At 33.5% G+C, this 24,545-nt stretch overlaps 1 protein-coding gene and 2 non-coding genes across 3 annotated transcripts in view; 2 read left to right on the forward strand and 1 right to left on the reverse strand.

Moving 5' to 3' along the window:
* The first annotated feature begins 1,983 nt into the window (after nt 1-1,983).
* Nucleotides 1,984-2,056, forward strand: TRNAE-CUC. The gene has a single exon. It is a non-coding gene; the product is annotated as a tRNA-Glu (tRNA).
* A 6,633-nt stretch (nt 2,057-8,689) lies between these two features.
* Nucleotides 8,690-8,761, forward strand: TRNAD-GUC. The gene has a single exon. It is a non-coding gene; the product is annotated as a tRNA-Asp (tRNA).
* Nucleotides 8,762-11,089: 2,328 nt separating this feature from the next.
* The window catches only part of LOC120089143, a 37,905-nt gene continuing 24,449 nt past the window's right edge, over nt 11,090-24,545 (reverse strand). The window contains exons 3-4 of the mRNA XM_039046559.1: nt 15,404-16,080; nt 11,090-15,273 (exon numbers count right to left, since the gene is read on the reverse strand). Coding sequence (XP_038902487.1) covers nt 15,153-15,273; nt 15,404-16,080 — 798 coding nt within the window. The 3' untranslated portion in view covers nt 11,090-15,152. The remainder of the gene's footprint in view (nt 15,274-15,403; nt 16,081-24,545) is intronic.

Raw genomic sequence — 24,545 nt, forward strand, 5'->3', positions numbered from 1 at the left:
CATAGATAACCAAATCTCCCAAAATACAAGCCAAAATAAAACTCAATTAATTCCAAACAATTAAATCATATTTTAGCTTGGCCAAAAAAACATAAAACTCATATAATTTATCCAAGTAGTCAACAATAATAATAATAAAAAAACTTAATTACAAAATAAAAAAATCAGGATGTTACAAGATAACTATAGTTTAATACAAAAGGAATGTTGTTTAATACCAAATAAGATTTACAGCTTGCTACTACAAAATTGTCGTAGTGGAATCAAATCAGGATCTTTGGTATGTTAAATGTAAATCATGGAGTGACGATTGTGCTTGGAGGCTACGGGCATGTCGGCACAAAACTCATGGGATGATCGAAATCACAAAACTTCAAGGAGAACACTCATGTTTGTTTTCAGAATTGACATGGGATCATTCACAGCTGGATTCAAATTTCATGAGTATCGAAATTCAAAATTTGATTAGAGCTGATCCTGGAGTACCTGTGGCTCTACTTCAAGAAGACATTAAAAAGATAATATGGCTATAATGTCAATTATTGACGGGTGTGACAAGCCAAGAGAAAAACATTAATTGCTTGTTTGGCGATTGGGAGAAATCATATTCGAAGCTTCCATATTGGCTGAGTGTTGTTGTTCATTACAATCCAGGAACACGAACAAATTGGTTTTTCCTTCCCTCTGATGTGCCAGGTACGACTATTTTTAGACCAGTTTTTTGGTCTTTTGGTCCTGCAAGAGAAGGGTTCAACCATTGTAGGCCATTAATCCAGATTGATGGAACTCATCTCTATGGAAAGTATAACGGAAAATTATTGACAACCTTATCTATTGATGCAAACGGACATATATTTCTCCTTGCTTTTGCTATCGGTGAAGGTGAGAATTCGTCCAGTTGATCATGATTTTTGTGGGCATTGCATGAATATGTTACCCAAAGATAGGGTATTTGCCTGATTTCTGACAGACATAAGGGCATTCTTGCTGCAATTAATAATGAAGAAATTGGTTGGAATGAACCCATAGTGTATCACCGATATTGTCTTCGCCATGTTGCCAGTAATTTCAGTACAAAATACAAATCGAAGCAACTAAAAAATTTGGTGTTTAAGGCTGGAAATCAACACCAAAGGCCATTAATTTCAATACAAAATAAAAATCGAAGCAATTAAAACAATTGCACCCTGAATGTCTTGATTTTTTTTTCGACATTTGACTTAGAAAATGGGCACAGTCACATGACGATGGGTACCGCTATGGGTGGATGACCAGCAATGCAGCTGAATGCATGAACAACGTTTTCAAAGGTGCTAGAATGTTATCCATTACTTCTTTGGTTAGGCTAACATTCTATCGCACAATATTGTATTTTGAACGTCGGAGACAGGAAATCAGTGAAGCACTCGATCGTGGGGACATATATACAGAATATGCTTAAAGAAACTGAAGAGGTGGGAAAAACAAGTATCGGCACATACGGTGACATCCATTGACAGGGAAAGTCAAACTTTCGAAGTACAAACTAGCATAAGTATGATTTCTTCCTATAATAGACAGCACACCCATGTTTTAAGCTTGAAAGAAGGGACATGTTCTTGCAATAAGTGGCAATCATTCAAGATTCCATGCTCTCATGTAATTGCAGTTTGTAATTACATGCATATGACATACCTACCACTTATTGATGAATACTACAAATTGTCCAATTTCAAGCATTGTTATGAAGGCCGCTTCCATCTAATTCAACATCCAGATTATTGGCAAGAATTATCATTTACAGAAATTCATCCAAATGTGGACTTACTCAGAGAACAAGGTTGTCCGAGTTGTTCGAATTGTCGGGTTACTTAGGAAACTTACAGAAGTTAGTCCAGGTTGTTCGGGTTGTAGGGTTATTTAAACACCCATAGTAAGAATTAAATTTATTGGTAATTGAGGAGGAGGATAACAATTAATATCTATATTAGAATGTCAACAAAATCCGTTGTAGTCTAGTTGGTTAGGATACTCGGCTCTCACCCGAGAGACCCGGGTTCAAGTCCCGGCAACGAAATTCCTTTTTTATTTTTTAACTTAGACCCATTTTTGGGCCTTGTTTGTGGCCTGCTTCAAGCCCATAAAATCCTCGTCATTAATCAGAAATTAAGCCTAAGTACATTCAATATTATCCTATTGCTTAGTACAATAAAGGTTGAAATACCTCGATTTGAACCTTCGATCTCAAATAAAGAGATATACATAAATTATAGTCCTACTCATGTTGACAATATCAATCTCTTTTAATAATCACATTTCATATTTTATTTTTTATTATCATATATATTATCGAGCACAAATTATATTATTCATGAGTTGAGGAGTACATAAATGAACTAAGACTATGTAAGAGTGAAAGATCTTTACATCAAAACCATTCATAAATTTTCAATGCCAAAAAGCATCCGGAGTGTTTGTTAGCAAAACATTATCGAGATAGGGTTTTGTTGACATTAAGAACGTTGTGGTTGACAAAAGCACCCTTTGTATACGACAACATAGAAGAATGACACATTATTATGGTGTGTGTATGTTTGTCATTTAGAAAAAGGTGAAGAAGTTTTTTTTAAAAAAATGCCAATTTCTATGGGACATCTCAACCAATGTTTAATTTTAAAAGACAATTTTGAAAAATATTTAAACATTGTTTCCATCACAAAAATGTCTAAACTTAAGATATTTAATTAAAAATACACGCTATGTAGAATATATATTATTCTTGATATTAATTACACAAATATTTGATAAGACGTATGGATAGTATATTTGTAGATTCAACAACTGTGTTCCTTTGAACAATATATTTGATAAATCTTGAAATAATCGACATAAACCAAAACACATCCCAGTCTTCTTTAATTATAATTAGGTTGGAATAAATTAAAATTTAATCATTAAACCATGTAGATACTTTATTATAATATGAAAATACCTTGTAATGAGAAAAAGCTAAAGACTTTGAATTATGAATCAAACAACCATTTTTTCCAAGAAGACACTAAATCACCGACTCCTGAATCCTCATATCCTCTGGCACCATACTCCAAACCCTCACTTGCATGGTCACATCGGTGTCAAAATTCAACTCTCTTAGTCGACATCGACAATGACCTCACTAGGTTCATGTCACTCTTATCTCCTCTGTTATAACCAACAAAATCCCTGTCTTCTCATATAATTTAATTGTCAAAAATCTTCTTCACCCATGCATGTTACTGAAATACATAAACATTAAACAAAAAAACAAGAATTTCACAGTAAAATTGAAGGCAAAAAGACAAAACTCATTACCACCCTATCAAACCCCACAAAAATTCCAACCTCTTTATATGGTGTCTAGATCCACTGCAAGAATTTTTATCTGTTTCGATATTTTTTTTTCCGATGCATTCATTTTTCTTGGCATAGACGTAAGAAAATTTAATGCGTCGACCAAAATAGAGTAACGTGCACATTTTCTTTTAAAAATTATGTTGATAAAAATTAAAACTTTTTCCGACAAAAATATGTGGAGGAAAAGTCTTTAAACCCCGCCTCCCCTCCTCTTTCCTGTCTTTTCCATCCCCAGCTCCCCTTCGCCCCCCTTCTTTTTTGTTCTCTTTTCCCTTAAGACCCCCTGCCGACTCCCTCCCCCTCCCTTTTCCCTTAAGTCCTTCCACCCATTTTGTTTTCCTTCCTTTCCGCCCCCCTCCTCCCTTATTTCCCTTTTTCCTTAAGTCCCCCACCGATTCAAATCTCCCCTCCTTTCCCTATTATTTCCCCTTTCTCTCTCCATTTTTTCACACAAATGGCCACCGCTTCAATATCGAACACCAACACATGTTGTCGTACACACTGGTTGGTTCTTCTTCTCTTTGCTTTTTTCTAATAAATGTTATTCATAGGTTGTATTTGACATTTGTGTTATTATTCTGATAAAGAGTTTTGTTTCAGATTAGAATTAGGATATTCATTTGTTTATGAATGAAATTATTATTCTATCTTTGATTTGTATATAATGAAGAATGAATTATTTGTATATTTTGGTTTAATTTTGTACATGAGATTCATTTGTTAATATTGAAATTTAATCTTTCCTTTTTATGGATATAATATGCTTTAAGTTTTATGAAATTGCTAAGGATGTTTAAAGCAAATTAACTAAATTTCACACTTTTTACTTGCTAGGGTTAAATCATCGATTGACTCAAAAAACTTAAGTTGACAGGTAAAGGTAACTTTGATATCATATCATTTATAAAAAAAAAACTCTAGTAAAGAGCCGTTTTGTTTGATTGATTAAAAAGATTGTGAGGAAAAATGAAAACTTTGAAGAAAAAAAAGAAGAAAATATTTGACCCTTTAGTTTCATTTATTTAGCTTTTATCAATAAAGATTCACAATCGTAGATATTTGAACTTTTTTTTCATACTAATGTTCTCGTCACATACCCTTCTGTAAAGTAAAAAGGAACCCTAGAAATGCAGTGATTTCTCTCTTGTTTTCATCATAAAGGCCAAAACTTAAAGATAATAGAATATCTCCTTCATATAGCCAAAACTTAGATATGCTTTATTCATTTGGTTCAACGATGAATAAGAATTGGATTAAGCTTAAAGATAGATTCTCAAGAGAGTATATTGACGGAGTTGTACAATTCATGGAAGTGATAAAATGTCATCTAAATGGAAAGAGAAAAACGAGATGCCCGTGTAAAAATTGATAGAATTCAATGTCTCAGAATTCTTTAGTGATTTGTAAATTCAAGTCTTCATAGAAATAATCAATAACAAAAAGGAAAAACAAAGACCTAAAAGAAATGGGAACAAAATACAGAGCAAAGTTTTTGGTGGTTGTTGATGGATATCATAGAGAATGCAAAGAGAAGAAGAAAAATAAAATTGACAATTGCAAGAAAGAGGAAATGAGAGGGCCCAAATTCTAAAAGGGAAAAATATAAAATGATCTAGATATGGGTTCCATTAATTCATTTCATTAATTTATTAAAAAGAAATAATATTCCCTTTTCAAAATCTTTTAAAAAAACAATATCTTACTCAATATCTCATCCGTAATATCAACTCCCCATTTTAGACATATTTTACAATTTCTCAATTTTTATTTATAAAAAAAAATGTTTAAAGAATTGAACTACTTTACAACTAATATTTCACAAATGTTTTAAATTTTAATTATATTTCATAATTAGACTTTCGCTTGATTTTTGGACAATTTTAACCTCGTATTACATTCTCTCAGATTAAAATTTTGTATTATTTCATAATTAAAATATTAAAAAAATTCAAAACGAAATCAGCATTAATTATTTATATATATATTTTTAATAATCTTTAATTACCCTATATATCACATTAATTTTGGATTTTCGTTTAATAATTTATTATTTTATTTATTAATTAATATGGTATATATCCCCAACTTTTAGGATTTTCATTTAATGATTTCTTATTTTATCCATTAACTAATATGATATATATATATAAATATAATTTTAGGAATATGATAGGATAGTTACGTTTAAGGCTTCCGTCTGTCGGTGTACAGAATAATCCTATTTCTTCCTTTTACATCTGACAGCGGGTTCTTGGCGGTATATATATATACACAATGTTTATTTCATATATGTACCATGTTATTTTAAATATGTATGAGGTTTATTCCAAATATATTTAGAACAATACAAACTTAAGGTTTTGTATAATATATACTTTGTATTTTAATGTTAGTCACATTTCTGTTGAGATATATATTCCACATATTTTATCATTTATACATATGTATATTATATTAAGATAGATGGTGTCCTCCGATTATTTGAAATATACTCATATATATTTGAAATTGAAAACAAAATGTACAAACAAATCTCATATATACTATGTATTATAACCTACGTGACTTTTATGTACGAGTTATTGATGATTGTCAGATGTCTGAATATGATACTTTTTTTCTATAGGTGTCTTTTCTTATTATTATTATTCCAATTATTTGAAATTCTATTTTTTTTAAATCATTTTAGACATGTGAATCGAATATAGTATTTTTTTTCATATGGGTCTTTTCTTATTTCTATTTTTTATTGTTATTATTTTTCTAAATCTTTGAAATTCATGAAAATTTAAGACAATTTTGTAATTAAACGTATATAATTAAGTTATATGTGTAAAAAATCCTTATAGGAAAGGAAATAGGCCAAAAACCTAAAACGAAACCTAAAATGAAACTAATGAAATAATCAAACCAAATAAAAAATTAAATTGATTTTGTTTTTTATTAGACATTTGTATGGTTTCTTACTCTATAAAACTGATTGGTTCGATTTGATTTTTGGTTGTCCCCAAGATTTAACTAACTTTTACCTCTTATACATTAGCTTCTTAGCTTGTAATAACGAAAAACTAACAGTAAGTATGAAATAACCATTTTTATTTTCAAATTAGGAGTTAAAATGTTGAGTTTGAAAAACCCCATATTCCAAAAGCTTTTATATATATATATATCTTCTAATTTAAAAATTTTTGAATATGTCATGGATCTATTAGATGGAAAATCAAAAGTTTATGGACTTATTAAATATTCTCAAACTTTACTTACCTTTTAAACACAAAATTAAAAGTTTAAAAACCTATTAAATACTTTTAAAATTTTAAAGACGATATTTATACAAATTTCAAATTTAGAAACTAAATGTATAATTTGACAAATCATTTTCACACTCTCTACTTCTAACTCGCTCATTCTTGTGAAATTGAATAGAAAGGTATAGTGTGTATTATCTTAAGAAAATAATCAATAAAGCTTATTTAATAGAAATTGGCATGTACTTCTTTTTTTCTTTCCTTTTCCTTTTTTTCTTTTTTTTTTTTTTTTTTTTTTTTTTTTTTTTCTCTAATGTCGAAAGTTCTATTTACAATATATATGTGTGTGAAACAATCGATATTTTGGGCCTTTGTATGCCTCTTCTTTTCTTTTTCTTTTTTCTGAGTATGGCTGTGTATGCAATTATGAAACACTTATTCAGATATTTCAATAGTGTAAAGTATTTACCATATTCATTTACTGTATGGTCATTGTGGGATCAATTTCATCCAATTATATTCAATATCTTAGACTAATGTACTTTTATTTTAATGGTTTAAATATAACATTGGTCCAAATACATTTAGTTTTGATTCATTTTCATTTTTATACTTTTAAAATATTTAGTTTGGTCCCTACATTTTCAATTTTGGTCCTTATATTTTTAAAAATGGACCATTTTGGTCCTTTCATTTTTGTTTTTATTTTATTTTTAAGGGATCAAAACTGTCACTTTTAGAAAGCTATTCAATGACCAAAATGAACTAGAGTTGAAAATATAAAGACCAAAATGAATATTTTGAAAATACAGGGACCAAAATGATTACAAATTTAAATTCCGAACTAATAGATTGGTGCCTATTTGACCTCTAAACTTTAAATTAATTTGTGCCTATTTAATTTCTAAACTTTAACAATCGTGTAGTAATATGTCTTTATATCTATCCGTTTTGTTTTTAATAGGTCCTTGAATTTTCAAATTTTTGTATTATCTTTGACCTATTTGGCATTTTTTAAAAAAAAAATCGTGGAACTATTGAGATATAAAATTGAAAGTTGTTTAAGATTTTGTTACACATTAAATTTAATTTTAGGTTTGGTAGCACTTTAATCCCTAATCAACTTTCACTAAACATTTTAACCTTTGAGATTTGAAGAAAATAGCTCATTTGGTCCCTACTATAAACTTTTCCTTAATTAGCTAACAAAAGGAACTGGATTTTTTTCAAAATTAAAAAATATTTTAAAATAAGAAAACAACTTTTAACAATTTCTATTAATGTCTACTATTCTTTTGAGAAAATGGCATCAATGGCTTATTTTTAGAAGCCCAAATGAGATTTGACCTAGATTCTAAAAATCAATTATTTTTTGTCTTTTGCTTATGTCAACATTGAAGGAACTGGCGAAAGTCTATTGCAAAAGTGAGGATCGGTCTCAAAATCCAATTTTTACATAATAGAGAATTTTACAGAATCAAACAGAAAAAATTATGTATAAAATTTAAATTTATAGCATGCATTGAGAAATTGAGAAAAGGATTAGTAACTTACCCTTAAAGATCAACCTTCTTCACAATATCATGAATTGCAATGATCTCGAAACTCTAATTGGCCACCACCAGTCAGAATATTTTGTATTCTCTATTGGGATGAGAATCACTAAGGAGTTTTGTGGGCTCTTAGTTTTAGAATAGAGTGAGAGGAAATTGAGAGGGGAAGTTTTTGGAAAATCTTTGGTTGTGTGTGTTCAAGAGAGATTAAAGAGATGCCAAAATCTTCTATAAAAAATCTCTGTTTAGAAGAAGCAAAAAATCACCCACTCATTATCACGTAGTGAGTTGAGAAAGATTAAGGGAGGGAAGTCATCTCCCTCCCATTAATTAAAAAAATTAAAATTAAAATAATTTTAATTTAAACAATATTTGGAGTTGGGGATATTTCAACCTCATCTCTTGATTAAGGTAAATCTTTGTTAGTTTAATGAAAATTGTGAATATGTGACTAATCTTAAAGTGCATGATGATGATGAGATCTAGTTTTAATGATATTACATTAGTAAACGTGTTGTCGTTTTAGTATAGTGGTGAGTATTCCCGCCTGTCACGCGGGTGACCCGGGTTCGATCCCCGGCAACGGCGAATTTAATTTTCTATTTTATAAATATTTTTGTAATTCGAAATCTGAGTTGGTTTTCTTCTTACTGGACCGGGTAATGAACTGCGGTCTAAACCTATTACTGGACCGGCTAAATCTCCCTTCCAATATTTATGAATTAAATTTTTAATATAGTTATTTCGAAAAATAATAATAAGAATATAAATAAATAAAGAATCCACGTGACTTTGAATCAGTTTTTGATGCATTAGATTAGCGTTTCTAACTCTTAATAATAAAAGTTTCAAATAATAGTTAGTAAATGACATGACATATTTGATGTATTCTTAATTTTTTTTCCCCAAAATATATTCTTAAAAGTTAAAGATTAGCATTTTTTTAAAAATAAAATTAAGAGTGTATTTGAAATAGATTTTCGAGTATTTAGTTTCAAAGATAAGTCATTTCATAAAAAAAGTTAAGTATTTCGAAATTGCTCAAAATAGAATTTTTTTTTTAAAAATGAGTTTTATAAAATAAATTGGTGTAGGATAACTACTTCAAATCTACTTTTTAAAAAATGACTTTTGAGTACTAATTCCTCTAGTGTTTAATAGTTAATCTTTTCATAATTTGTATAATTCTTAAATTACCAAAAGGTCACAAAGTCATCAATCTAATTCTTTCATGTTGTTGTGGCTATCACCAACTTCCGTGCCCATCTCCTACGACCGCCATCAACCAACTCCACCCACCACCTTCGGCCAACTCTGACGACCACCTTTGATGACCGTTGTCGGCCAACTACGATGACCACCTCAAATGGTCAATTATGATCATTATTTTAAATTATTAGTTCATAGTATTTTATAATCACTTTTATAGTAGTTTGATATTAATAAATACATTTTTAGTATATGTCAAACCAAACAAACTTATATATAAAAATACTTATGAAAAAAAGTTATTAAATACATGTATTTTTATTTTAAACCGTTTTTCTTAAAAGTGTAAATGAAAATTTGGAAAATATGTTTTTTTCCAAATTCAATCCAAGGAGAATCTAAAATAACTTGCTAATCGGTAGTTTCCTTAAATATGTTAGGTAGGAAGTTTTGGATTGTTTCTCTGATTCTAAACTTCAAAATAATCAACTTAACTTAGTCAAAGAGAAATTATTATCTCATTTTCATGTAAAAAAAAAAAATGGCAAATATGGCAAATTTGACTAAACTGTAAGGGTTAAATTAGAAAATATTTAAATTTTATGAATGAAATTGAATTTTTTAATAGACGAAATTGAAATCAAGCTTAAACTAGACTAATTAAAATTTTTTAAAATACAAGATTTAATAAATGGGTGAAATGTGAATTGAAATCCCCGTCCTTTGATCATCAATTAAGGTGACAAAATAAAGCATTGATTATTCATATTCATCATCTCTATTTGATTTTAGCACTTTGACTTTATTCTCAAGTTGAATTTCAATTTATGCCTCGTACATTTTAAAAATATTAAAAGTTTCGTCTTTACTATGTTGTATACTACCATCATCAATAAATGTGACAAAATATCACTTGACCATGGGTGTACTTTTCACGTTGTAGTTTATTAAATAAAAAAATAAAAACTGGAGCATTCTTGTTAGAGACAACAAATACTCAGGTTTCATTTTTGGAAACAAATTTAATCATCTCATCTTGATGGATGAAAAAATGCACCTCATATCTTAAACTGATGTGATAATGAATAATACTAGAATATTCCAATAATAAATTTCAAAACAGTTAGATATATCTCTAATAAGTTTAAAAAGGAAAAGCAATATTTATATAAAAAAGAAGTAAATCCAAAAGAAGAGGGAAGAGAAAGAGCGAAAAGAAAAATATTAAAAGCATATTTTTTCAAATTTCTATTAGTAATTAATGAAATAGTTGATAGAGATACCAAAACCGCTAAAAAAATCTTAAAGGTAACATTATTGGGCCCAAATCGATTCTCTCGCAACGAAAAAGTGTAAACTTTTCAAATAATAATAATAATATAAAATCTTTTACTTTGGTTCTCCTAATGTTCAATAACTGTAGTGAGGATCAAACTATCGATTTTTAATTTAATTTAATAAGTTATGTCTTATATCCACTAAACATGTCTGATTAGCATGTCTTTTATATATATAAAGGTTGAATTGATCCCTTATATTCTTGCTAGCTTTTATCATTCACTAGCTTTTAGCATTTCTATTTTCCAAATTCATGAAGGTATAAAACGTCCTTTTGAAAAATGAAAATTTTAGTTTTATGTCAAAATTTTAGTGCATATTTGGGATGAAGGAATTGAATTCTTTGTGGAAGCGTGTAAACGTCGTGACATTGACATTCAATTTTGAAACCAACAAAATACTGAAAAAAACACATACAGTAAAAAAGGATAAACATTCACCCCTAAGCATGTAATTCTAGAGTGGAGAGGGGAGGAAGAACTTGCCCTTGTAGAATTCCTTTTTTACGAAATTCCTCTTGCCTAGATCACGAACAACTCCTCTGCACGAACATACGAATGTCTGCAAAATCACAAACACTGAAAGCTAATCCATAGCACACTACCACACAATGACCTTTCTATTCTCCAGTAAGGAATGAAAGCAAGAAGACAAAAGGACGAAAAGAAAGATGAAAGATCTTCTTGCTTTTTCTGAAAAGCCTCAGCTATTAGGTATTATTACTTGTGTATTAACCAATGGATGGACAACCCTTTTTATACAATATTATCATAGCCCGAGGAGGGAATATTAATATTTACATAATGAAATAAATAAAAAAGAATAGGTGTTAGTGGCCACATGTCATAAAGGTAGTGGAGGTACTCCCAACGGTCTGATATAATTTGTTGGAGAAAATTCTTCATCTTTAGGCTGTATTTTGTCCTTCCCTTTCTCCAATTTACTCCTTACATCCCCCCTCAAACGAAAGGGGAGTTCAATGACCCCGAGTTTGAATCTCAGCAAGTGAAAGTGAGAGTGAGTGAGTGGCTTGGTAAGGCAATCGACAACTTGGTCAGCAGAGGGTATGTATCGAACTGATAGATGACCATTTATCACTTGATCACGAACAAATGCACATCAATTTCTATGTGCTTTGTCCAAGCATGAAAGACATGGTTAGAGGCAAGGGCTCCGATGCTCATATTGTCACACCATAGGACCAGAGTGGTAGTTTGTGGAAGGCCCAATTCAGACAGAAGTTGGCGTATCCATATGATCTCAGCAGGCTCGATATTCAGATTCTATACTTGAGCAGGCTACAACACTTTGCTTTTTTTAAGACCATGATACAAGTGAATTTCCCACAAAGATACAGTATGTTGCAACGGAGCGACGGTCATCTATGTTGGAGGCCCAATCAGCATCAGAGTATGCATTAATAGACAACCCATCACTTGGTTGAATAAGTAGACAAACTGCTTAGTTCTTGAGAGATAACGAAGTACTCTTTTGACAACACTCCAGTGTTCATTAGTTGGTTGCTTCAGGAATTGACTTAAATGGTTGACTATATAGGCAATGTCCGATCGGGTGTGAGTGAGATACTGAAGAGCTTCAATTTTGCTCCGGTAAATGAAGGGTTCTTCTAACACTTTGCCACTATTCAATGAATAATGTTTGCTGAGAGTACATGGAGATACCATTGGCTTGAAATCCTCCATGTTGAGTTTGGATAAAATATCGTCAATGTACTTTGAGTTAGTAGAAGACCGGAGGGTAGGTGATTGACTTGAATGCCCAAAAAGTAACTTAGAATTCCCAAGTCTTTTAGTGCAAAGGTGTTGTCTAGTTTAGTTACTAGTTGATTCACCATGGAGGTGTTGTTTCCAGTAAGTATGACGTCATCCACATACACAAGCATTAATATGATAACATTGCCTTTGCAATAGATAAATAAGGATGAGTCAGACTTACTGTTTTGAAAGCCCCAGTCAAGTAGAGTTGACTTTAGCATGGTGTTCCATGCTCGTGGTGCTTGTTTGAGGCCATAGATGGCTTTGTGGAGCTTGCAGACATGAGATGGTAGAACTTGGTTGACATAGCAAGAAGGTTGAGACATAGAAACATCCTCATCAAGGACTCCATTAAGGAAGGCGTTGTTGACGTTGAGATTTCACAAAGACCATTTCTAAGATACGGCTAAGGAGAGTACAATACGAATTGTAGAAGGTTTTACTTCTGGACTGAATGTCTTAGAGAAATCAACTCCAAGTGTTTAATAAAAGCCTTTGGCTACCAGTCGGGCTTTGTGCCTTTCAACAACTCCATCCATATTCCTTTTGATACGATAAACTCACTTGCAACCTACTATATTCATGGACTATTGTTTGGGAACTAGTGTCCAAGTATTATTTCTCTATAGGGCTGAAATTTCAGCATCCATTGCTTGTTTCCAAACTGGAGTGGCTAGTGCATCTGTTAGACGTGTTGGTTCAGTAAGAGACCAACCAATTGTGGTTTTAGAGGTGAAGAGTTTTGGTTTGAAGATGCCAGCCTTTGCCCGAGTAATCATGAGATGATAAGGAAGTTGAGGTGGTAGTGCCGTTGGTGGACTGGGGAGGAAATGATTGGAAGGAGACTGTTCTGATGTTTGTCAAGGCTTAGATGTACTTGAGGGGCAAGGAGAGCAGGGATCACGGGGTAGGGAAGTGGGTGAGGTTGATGAGTAGGCAGTTGAGTTGTGGGAGAAGTCGGGTAATTTGGATGGTGTGTGGGGGTGGACTGCTTGGGCTTGGTGTGGACTGCTCGAGGATGGGCTTTGGACAACCGTGGGAGGTGGATTATGTGGAGGGACAAATTCAGAGATTTGTCTGGGTTGATGGGAGGGAATTTGATGGTTTGGTGAGGTTTGTGGGACTGGCATTTCTCTAGAGAATATCGAGTCACTACTCTTTGAGAATCCATCTTTGAAAGGAAATTCAGTCTCATTGAACTGCATATGCCTGGAAATATATATACGTCCATTTGGGCTAAGGCATTTGAATCCCTTGTGAGCTAGACTGAAACCAATAAAAACAAATTTAGTAGACTGAAAATTTAGCTTGTGAGTATTGTAAGGTCTTAAATATGGAAAGCAAGCACAACAAAATATCTTTATTAGTGAAATGTCTACTTTCCTGTTGAAAAGAGCTTCAAATGGGATGTTGTTCCCAATTGCTTTTGATGGTAGGCTATTTTAATCAAGGTAGTTGCTGTAGTGAAGGCCTTCCACCAATACTTAATAGGCATCCCTGCTTGAGCCAATAAGGTTAGTCCCATTTCAACTACTTGTCGATGTTTTCGTTCTGCTCTTCCCTTTTGTTTTGATTTGTATGGGCACGAGAGTCTTACTTTAATCCCTAGCTTATCACATAGATGTTGAATAGGTTTAAATTCCCCACCATTATCAGATTGGAAGCACTGAATCTTGCCTCCAAACTGAGTTTTGATTGTGTTGTAAAAGTGATTAAATGCTCCTATTACATCACTTTTTTGTCTAGGGGATATATCCATAGAAAACGACTGAAATCATTAACAAAATTAACATAATAACGAAAACCATCATTGAAAAAAACTGGTGTTGGGCCCCATAAATCAGAGTGAACTAGTTTAAATGGTGCCATAGCTCGAGAAAAGACTTAGAGAAGGGAAGAGCATGTGATTCACCAAATTTGCAAGCTTCACAAAATTCAACATTTGCATTCAAGGTTTCTAGTAGATTACATTTTTTAACTAACAAGTCTAGGGCTGCAGAAGATGGATGCCCAAATCTTTTGTGCTAAACATCCTTGGACACCTTCCTATTAGTGAAAACAGTAGGTATAGAGTAGGCTGAACATACTATTATGTTATTTTTAACTTCAATTTCTCATAAACAATTGAAGCACTACCATCAACTATCTTCTTTGTATTCAGCCTGTAAAGTGCATCTTCAAGATCCCCATTCAGCACCATGCCTGAACACAAGTCCTTTACAATACATTTGTTAGCATGAAATTCCAAAAACACATCATTGTCTTTAGCTAGTTTGGAAACACTAACTAAATTCTTGGCTATTTCAGGCACACACAACACATTTTCTAAGATAAGTTGTCCATTTTTTGTTTTTAAACTAGTTCTACCGATGTGAAATATATTCAGTCTATTTCCATTCCCAATTATAACTTTTTCCTTACCTCCATAGTCAGTGGACTGAATCATATTGTTGTAATTACCAGTGATATGATTGGTAGCCCCACTGTCTACATACCAATTTGGATCAACAACCATTTGAGGAGTAGCTGGTGTATTTTGAGATGCAGTGAATGCATATGAGGTATTCTGGTTTCTAATGTTTTGTGAGGCTTGATTTCCGCCTTTGTTCTGATTTGTAAGGGCTACGAACCCTCTCTCATACCCGTGGAAGCAAATATCAGCAGTAGTCATACCTATTGCAGACTTGGCAGGTAGGTCGGTTGTAACTGTTATTGTTCCACCGTCTTCTACCTCGGTTTCGTCCACTTCCACCCCTTTGATTGTTGTTGTTTGTTTGTCTACCATTTTGTGCATTATTCCAATGTTGACCATTGGCATTTGAGTTTCTTTGGTTCAAATTGCTTGTAATATTAACAGAAGGAATTGTTAAATGAAACCATGTTTTTCTGAGTGTTTTGATAATCTAACCTCTTTTCGAAAGCCAACAGTTCGGTTTGCATATTTGTCCAAGAGATCTCAGAGCGTCCTTGGATGGTTGCAACAAACGGGTTGAATTCCTCATCAAGTCCCAATAGAACTTGTGACACCAATGCTCGTGTAGGTACTGGACTTCCAGTGAGTCCAAGATTGTCTGAGTGAGTCTTCATCACTCTCAGGTATTCAGGCATTTTCATTGCCCCTTTGCAAGTCTGTTGAAATACTTGACGAAGGTAATCTTCCCCCGCTCTTGATTGTAGACCAAATAACTCCTGAATGGCAGCCCATAGGTATTTGTAATTTTCATATCCCATCACTTGCATAGCTACTTCTGCAGTCATAAAATTATACAGCCAACCCAACAAAAGTTGATCAACAACAGTCCGTGATTCATAAAATGGATTTACCTGAAGAACAGGGGAGGAGTTGGATGCTGTGGTTATTCCTTGCTGAGGAGTTAGAGAGGCAATGCCTGAGTACTGTCCTCCAAGACCGGCTTCATCTCCAGGCGGAACGGTTGCTGTCGATTGATCAGTTGCCACGGAAAACCTGGGTGGACACGGATCTTCGCCGGTGAGGTGACCTTCCAGCCGATAGCTTCGCAAAATGGGCAGCGCCAGATTTCTCCATAGTAGGTAGTTCTCTTGGTCAAGTTTGATAGTGGTGGCCTAATTTAATAGTTGATTTAATGGAGGAGAACTAAATGAGGGAGAGGCTGAGCTCACAATGAACGAGGTGGTGGCCATAAATAGCTATGATACCAAGCAAGAAAACAAAAGGACGAAAAGAAAGATGAAAGGTCTTTTTGCTTTTTATGAAAAGCCTCAACTATTAGGTATTATTACTTGTGTATTAACTAATGGATGGACAACCCTTTCTATACAATATTATCATAGCCCGAGGAGGGAATATTAATATTTACATAATGAAATAAATAAAAAAGAATAGGTGTTAGTGGCCACATGTCACAAAGGTAGTAGAGATACTCCCAACGGTCTAATATAATTTGTTGGAGAAGATTCTTCACTTTTAGACTGTATTTTGTCATTCCCTTCCTCCAATTTACTCCTTACAATGAAGTGGTGGGACTTCTTTAGAGTTTTTGGAAAGGGAAAGAGACAATTTTGCAGAGAGGTCGTGAGTGATTTTTTTTTGAGAAAAATCTTTCTAGATCTTTTTTTTTTTCTTCTTTATTTTGTAACTCTTACAGAAATTTAAAAAAAAAAAAAAAAACAAAAAGAACATGAGGAGAATGACTCCCCTCACTCCAACAACTGCTCTCCTGAAACTGCACGAGAGTTTTTTTTAAATATTATTTAATATTAGTTAATTAAAATAATTTTAATTAAATAAATATAACTAATTAATCTAATTAATTAATTATAAATTAAATAATATATTTACTAGTTAATTAATCTCATTAATTAATTATAAATTCAATTAAATGTTACACATTTAATTAAACATGCATTTAAATCATATTCAAATGCATTACTCTCTTATAATCTATAATTTTAATATGAATCTTATTCATATTAAATTTTAACCTATAGTATTTATATGAATTTTATTCACATAAATAATATTTGAATCTGATTCAAATATTTATTTCTCACATATTATATAGTTTTAATTTTAAGTTATATTTATAATTAACTATATAATATAATGTATCAATATACATTATACTTTATGTTATTCACACTAATATACTTAATATCTTTAATTCCTTTAAATAATTTGAATAATTTAAATTATTATAAAAACAATTATTCATTGTTTTATCCTTAGTGAGTTAGTAAAGGGATCTTATGGACCTACATATTAGAAGTTTCAATGATATAAGATTAATTAATTAAACTCTTAAGTAGATTAATCAACATTCATTCATTGCAAATCACTCAATTAGACCCACAGCTGCACTTTTCAAACTGTAGATATATTTCTGTGTCTACGAATATAACCAATCAATAGTAAGTCGACTCTTCATGAATTGCTCGTAACTACAGTTGGGTCATATTACCGTTTCACCCATATAGTTACATCTAACTCCTTAAGTACCATAGATACCTTTATTGAATAAACAATTTATGACAACTATAAACTAATCTCTCTCGGGCCAGTGAGAGGGTGAGACCTCATTGTTTAAGACTTGAAATCAGCTATTAAGGGAGCAATTCATCTACTTACCCTCTAGATGGGAGGAGTGAATTCATTCTTGTCTAGCTGTGTTCCCAACTCCTCACTCAGATAAATCTCTAAAATGGTAGGCTTATTGAGTGGGCGAAACTGAAAACTCTCACCCATACAGATTAAAGGATTGCCTTCATAGGCACGAGTTTACAACTCACTCAGGATTAAGGTCGAGTTACCTATGGTCATCCTAGTGAAATGTTAGTCTCTTCATATAACAACGTTATAAAGAGAGACTAATCATTTCGAGGTCCGATCTTATAAAAACTCTTTGTATAGGATACCCCCACCCACATGTCTTCACATGAACGATTAGGATCAAATCGTTTGTAATACTTTACTGTTGTTCATATTTTAAATAATAATACATATGATTAAATTATGAGCTATGTATGTGGATTAATATTTTATCGCATTGGTTATTTTATTAGATTGGGTCATATTATGTGATCTAATTATTTAAGGCCTAGATTTATGGACTTCATGGGTAGAAGTTCATTCCTAGGTAATTAGGGTTTAATTGGAACCCTAATTGAAATAGTATATAAAGAGATCTTAGGGCTATTGTCACTAATATACCAAAACAGTAAACACTTAGTCTTTCTTGAATCCCATCTAGAGAGATCCCATTAAGGGCATTCGATGTTTTGGTTGAGGAAGACTATAATCATCTTGAAGTTGTTATCAATCTCCCAATGGAATCTAGTATGTTAATTATTCTTGACATTTTTGGCATGAATGATTTCAGAATTAATCTAGTTACTATAAATTTAAAGTAATTATGCTAACAAGTGGTATTAGAGTATGAATTTTATGTTGGATTGTTGGTTTATTTTTTCTTTCCATTGGGCATGAGATTCGATCCTTTATTTCCATAAAATTGATTAAAGATTAAAAAAAAAAGGACCAAAATCTCATTACGCGCAACATTCACACCGGCAACACACACGAGCTAAGGCATCAGGGTAGGCGAGGATGCCGGTGGAAGGTATGCCATTGGTCCAGCCGGACGTCCTCGACGTTTCAGGTGTTGTCGGTTGTCAGTTTCGTGGGCTTCGGTTGGCTTGCTCGCGATGGCGTGCGATCAAGGTAAAATCGGTTTCATGTTTTTTATTAAAAAAAAAAGGTCGGCGGTGGTTTATGTTTTCGATTGCAAGTGCTAGCGCTTTTTGTTTTTTTTTTTTGGTTTTCACGCCTGCCATTGAGTTCTTTTTTTTTTTTTTTTTTTTTTTATTTTGATAACATTTTTTTAATTAATAACTTTCTTTTGTCATTGTTTTTTAATTGAAAATTTATTTTAATACTAATTAAAACTTTGTAAATTTAATTCATGTTTAAATTTAATTAATTATATTATGAATCCGGTTTAATTTTAATTAATCATTTGTAAATTTAAGTTTAAACTTGATTAATCATGTTGTGGATTTAAGATTGATTCAAGATTAATTGATCATGTTGTAATTTAAATTTGATTGATATTTTGGTAAATTTAAATTTAAATTTGATTGATGATATTTGGTGATATTCACTACGAGTGTTCAAAAATCCGATAACACGACCAACCCGGCTTACCCAACCCAAACCGTAGGTTGGTTTGGGTTAAAAAAAAAAAAATTTCGGGTTGGGTCAACCCGACCCGAATATATATATATTAAAAAAAAATAAACAAAACCTACCTTCGACTCCCTCCCCTCGCCCCGCCGCCCCTAAAGCTAAACCCTCGTCCCTCGATTCCCTCCTCTCGTCCGACGCTCCGCTTCGGCCTCACGCTCATGCTCCGAAGCTCCTCGATTCCCTCCCCTCGTTCGATGCTCCACTCGCAAGACGCAAATCGCGCCCCCGACTTCCGATTTTTTGGACACTCGAAAACGTAAAATGCGCCTCACGTCTAACGCTTCAACTTCGATCTCACGCTTCCGGCTACACATCTCTGACCTCACGCTTCCGACCTCACGTCGATCTGCCGTCCTTCAAAATTAAAAAAAAAAAAAAAGAAAACCAGTGCCTAACCCGGAAATTTTGGGTTGGGTTGACCTTGACCCTTCAAAAATGAACCGATAGGGTTCATTATTAGCCAACCCGAATTTTCGGGTTGGTCCACAAAATTTCTCCAACCCGACCCAACCCGAACCATGTACACCTCTAATATTCACATGTTTATTTTGCATTAATTGTATTATGTGTATGCAATTATTGGGTCAATTTTGGTATTTGGTGTTCTTCTTCTATTATTTTTGTACAATAATATTATTATATGATTGTGTCTTATATTTTAAATTGGGTTGGTCAAAATAATATGTTACCAAAGTAGTCTTTATTCTCTAGATTAGTTTAATTCTAAAATATAAGATGTGCATATTCATGGATTTATTCCAATAATTATCAACCCAGAGGAAGATAATTATTTGGCCAAATTGGGGTATGCATGTGGTCATGAATATGTGACAATTATAAAGATTGCTCATGTGAAAAATAATCGGTCCAAAGAAAGACTATTTTTTTACAAAGTTTATTATCAGTACTTTGATTACTACGTTGAAAGTATCATTTACAGTTGGTGTTTTTACCCAATAGTTATACATCAATGTAGGTTGAATGGATCTAACTTCAAGATTTGGAAGGAAAGTCTAGAGATACTTCTCGGGTGTATAGATTTGGACCTTGCATTCAGAATCGATAAGTCTACTTCTACTAAGGAACAATTGAATACGACTAATATAGAGAAGTGGAAATGATCAAATCGCATGTGTCTGATGATCATTAGGCACCCCATTCGGAGTCTTTTCAGGGCTCTTGTACGAAAAGTGAAAATGCCAATAAGTTCTTTGTTCAAATTGAGAAATATTTTACTAAAAATGCAAAAGGGGAAGCAAGTAGTATTTTGACTTCTTTAACTTCTATGAGGTATAAGGGCCATGGAAACATGAGGGAGTATACTATAGAAATGTCCAATCGTGCATGTAAAATAATGGAGCTTGATATCAAGATAAATGAAAATTTACTCATACATCCGGTACTTTGCTCTCTTCCTGCACCATTCACTCAGTTTAAGATAAGCTATAATACTCAGAAGAATAAATGGAGTATTAATGAGCTTATCTCACAATGTGTGCAAGAAAAAGATAGATTTAAGAGAGAAAGGATAAAAAGTGCTTATTTGGCAACCGACTCTCATGATAAGAAAAAAAGAAAATCTATGAATGTAGCAGAAGAGACATCTCAGTAGAATAAGAGAAAGAAATAGGTTACTGAAAATCCTTGTTTTTTCTGCAAAAAGAAAGGTCACTTCAAGAAAAATTGTCCCAAGTACGCTAAGTGGCATGTAAAGAAGGGTAAACTTCTTACTTTGATTTGTTTTGAAGTTAATTTAGCTTTTGTACCTGCAAATAATTGGTGGGTAGATTCTAGTGCTACTACTCACATAAGTATATCAATGCAAGATTGCCTGCGGAGCTGACCCCTAAGTGATGTTGAAAGATTCATCTATGTGGGTGATGGTAATTGAAGGAACTCTTATCAAAGAGTATCTCTGAGCGGAAGCAAGATCGTTCCAAACTCATTATGATAGAATTACCGCATTCACAATCAAACATTCAAATTATGCATTAACAACAAATTACAGGCATGCTTTGAAACTTTAAATAACAAAAAGAACAAGATACATACCAGTTGAAGAACCATTTTTCACAGAAATCTCCCTCTCATCAAATAGACTGCACCTCTTACTCTCGCTGAGATCGTCCAAATTATCTCCACTAAAACACAGTCATCTACCCATGAACGGACTCCTCAAGAACTCGGCAGCAAGGAAGACACAATCACTTGGAACCCTTGGTATTCTCGGAGTGAGAATCTAGGAGGTGTGAGCTCCGTTGGGTTTGGTAGAGGGAAGAAGGAAGAGACGATCGTTTACCATGACCAAGCAAGTGGGAGATATCGGGTGTCTATCGTATAGATGATGCTTGATCGTTTAGGTAAAGGTAGATGATCGTGTAGTAAAAAGGGCACGATTGTATAGATGATCGTTTAGTAAACGCTCGGGCGCGCGATCGTGTAGGAAAAAGCTAGACGATCATTTAGTAAAACCTATGTGATCATTTAGTAAACCACGTGTGTGTATACGATCATTTAGAAACTTTGAGCTGTCATGTATGCTCTCGGTTTGCTATTTAATAGGTAGTATACACAATCGTTGTGCGAAGGTCTAATCCTTTGCAAAATGAAAACAATTTTCATTTTATCCTTCCGTTACGAAAACTGAATGCAACCTCCCACTAACTCATACGGTTATGGAGAAAAAGCCGACAACAATTATCCCAAAACCGTTTAATTAAAAAATAAATATAATCTTATTATATTTATAACCTATAGTTTAATATCACATCAAATGCAACATATAAACCCTAGTCTTTTTCTCCCCCACTAGATATAAATCATATTTATATCATTTTCCTCCAACTAATGTATCTCATACATCATGTCAATCATATCATATATAATTAACCAGTTCAATCATACCATATATAATCGAATTACCTCTTGTCAATTTGAACATTTCAAACTTAACCAAAAACTGATTCTCAACTTGAATCCATTAAGATACCAAGTGGGTCTTATGGACCTATGGTTCGAAGCTCCAACGGTACGTGAATAGCTAACTAAACTCTTTAGTCATGAGATCCACCATTCATTAATTGCCAGACATTTCACTAAAGACCGACAGCTACACTCTTCTCACCACAGATATATTTCTGTGTCCATTGGATATAACTAATAAACAATACGATAACCCTTCACAGATGCTCGTAAGTACAACTAGACTAATTTACCGTTTTGCCCCTGTAGTTACATCTAACTCCTTAAGTACCACTGATCCCTTTAATTAACAATACAACATAGTCCTATTATGTGTGGACACCTTTCGGGCCATGAAAAGGTGTGTGGCGCCACATTGTTCAAGCTCCAGAATTAGTCCTTAAGGGAGCAATCTATCTACTTACCCTTGCTTCGGGGAAGGAGTGAATTCCATCTTGCGTAGCTGAGTTCCCAACTCCCAAATCAGAAGAATCCTCAAAGTGTTAGGGTTGAGTTGGCGATCTGGACACTCGCACCCGTGCAAATCAAAGGACCGCCTTCAAAGGCAGGAGTTCCCAACTCACTTAGGATTGAGGTCATGTTACCTATGATCATCCTAGTGGAGTGAAATCTCTGTCATGAACAGTGTTATATAATGAGACTATAATACTTCGTGGTCCGGTTTTATACAAACTTCTTTGTATAGGACGCCTCCACTCGCATGTCTCCACATGAATGATCAGGATAAGACCATTTGTAGTAAGTCACAACATTTGTAACTATTCTACAAAGCAGGTTGCATCCGTAGCGTCACCAGGATAAGGTTTCCCTCCTATATCCATATACTACAAACCATTTTGGTTATCACTTAAGGCATGATCCACCTGTATGTCTCCACATACATGGTTAAGTTACAAATGACAACCATGGATCTTAGTTAATTAGTTTTTGGTAAAGCAAATAAAATATCCAATGTTCCATAGACAAAAGTGAAGAAAATATCATATATTATTACATTACAAGCGTTTGTTCAAAAACTGTGTTTACAAACTACAGGACCCTACGAGAGTTTAGGGCATCATCCTCAACAATCTCCCAAAGCAAGTGGGATGTACAAACAACTAGTACAAAACAATAAACTAGGGAACCAAGGCCCAATACAAAATATCTCCTACTTGCCCTAGTCCAGCCGCGGGCGGTCCCTTAGACCCATGCTTTGAAGGTGACCCTAAAAAACTGTAGTCGTGAGAGCCTTCGTAAACAGGTCAGAAACGTTGTGTTCCGAAGCAATCTTCGTGACTATCACGTCCTCTCGATGCACTATCTCACGGATGACATGATACTTCCACTCTATATGTTTGCCGCGCTTGTGACTCCTGGGTTCCTTGGAGTTCGCCACAGCACCACTATTGTCACAATAGAGGGTGATGGGCCTAGACATGCCTGGAACAACTTCCAGATCTGTCAGAAACTTCTGAGCCAAACGACCTCATTCGCAGCTTTACAAGCCGCTACGTAATCGGCCTTCATCGTGGAGTCGGCGATGCACCACTGCTTAGTACTTCGCCACACTACTGCTCCTTCGTTAAGAGTAAAAACTGACCTTGAAGTGGACTTCCTAGAGTCTTTATCAGTTTAAAATTTAGAATCCGTGTATCCGGTAAGGATTAAATCCCTAGTTCCATACACGAGCATGTAGTCCCTCGTTCTCCAAAGATATTTGAGGATGTTCTTGTCTGCGGTCCAGTGACCCTGTCCTGGATTAGACTGATACCTACTGACTATTCCCATAGCATAACAGAATTCTGGTCTAGTACAGAGCATCGTATACATTAAACTGCCAACAATAGATGCATATGGGACTCGTCTCATCTCCTTAACCTCTTGAGGCATCTTAGGACACATTTCCTTAGACAAAGTAACTCCATGCCTGAACGGCAGTAGGCCCCTTTTAGAGTTCTACATCAAGTACTTGAGTAACATATTATCAATGTACGATGCCTGAGACAACGCTAGCACTTTGTTCTTCCGATCCCGAAAGATTTGTATACCAAGAACAAATTGAGTCTCTCCCAAATCTTTCATTTGGAATTGGGTCGTTAGCCAGTTCTTAACTGCAGTCAGTAGTCCTACATCATTCCCAAAGAGTAAGATATCGTCTACATATAACACTAGGAAAACTATTGAACCATTGATGATCTTCTTGTAGACACAAGGTGAAGTAAATTGAATACGAGGATTTCTATGAGCAGTGGAAGGATCACTCCAAATTACAATCATATATGAACTTTACAATTATAATCTCAAACAAAACATACGGTTATGCAAAATACAGAAATTACAGCGTGTTCTACAAAAGAGCAAG

The sequence above is a fragment of the Benincasa hispida genome, chromosome 10 (assembly GCF_009727055.1).
Source record: "Benincasa hispida cultivar B227 chromosome 10, ASM972705v1, whole genome shotgun sequence".
Taxonomy (NCBI): Eukaryota; Viridiplantae; Streptophyta; class Magnoliopsida; order Cucurbitales; family Cucurbitaceae; genus Benincasa; species Benincasa hispida.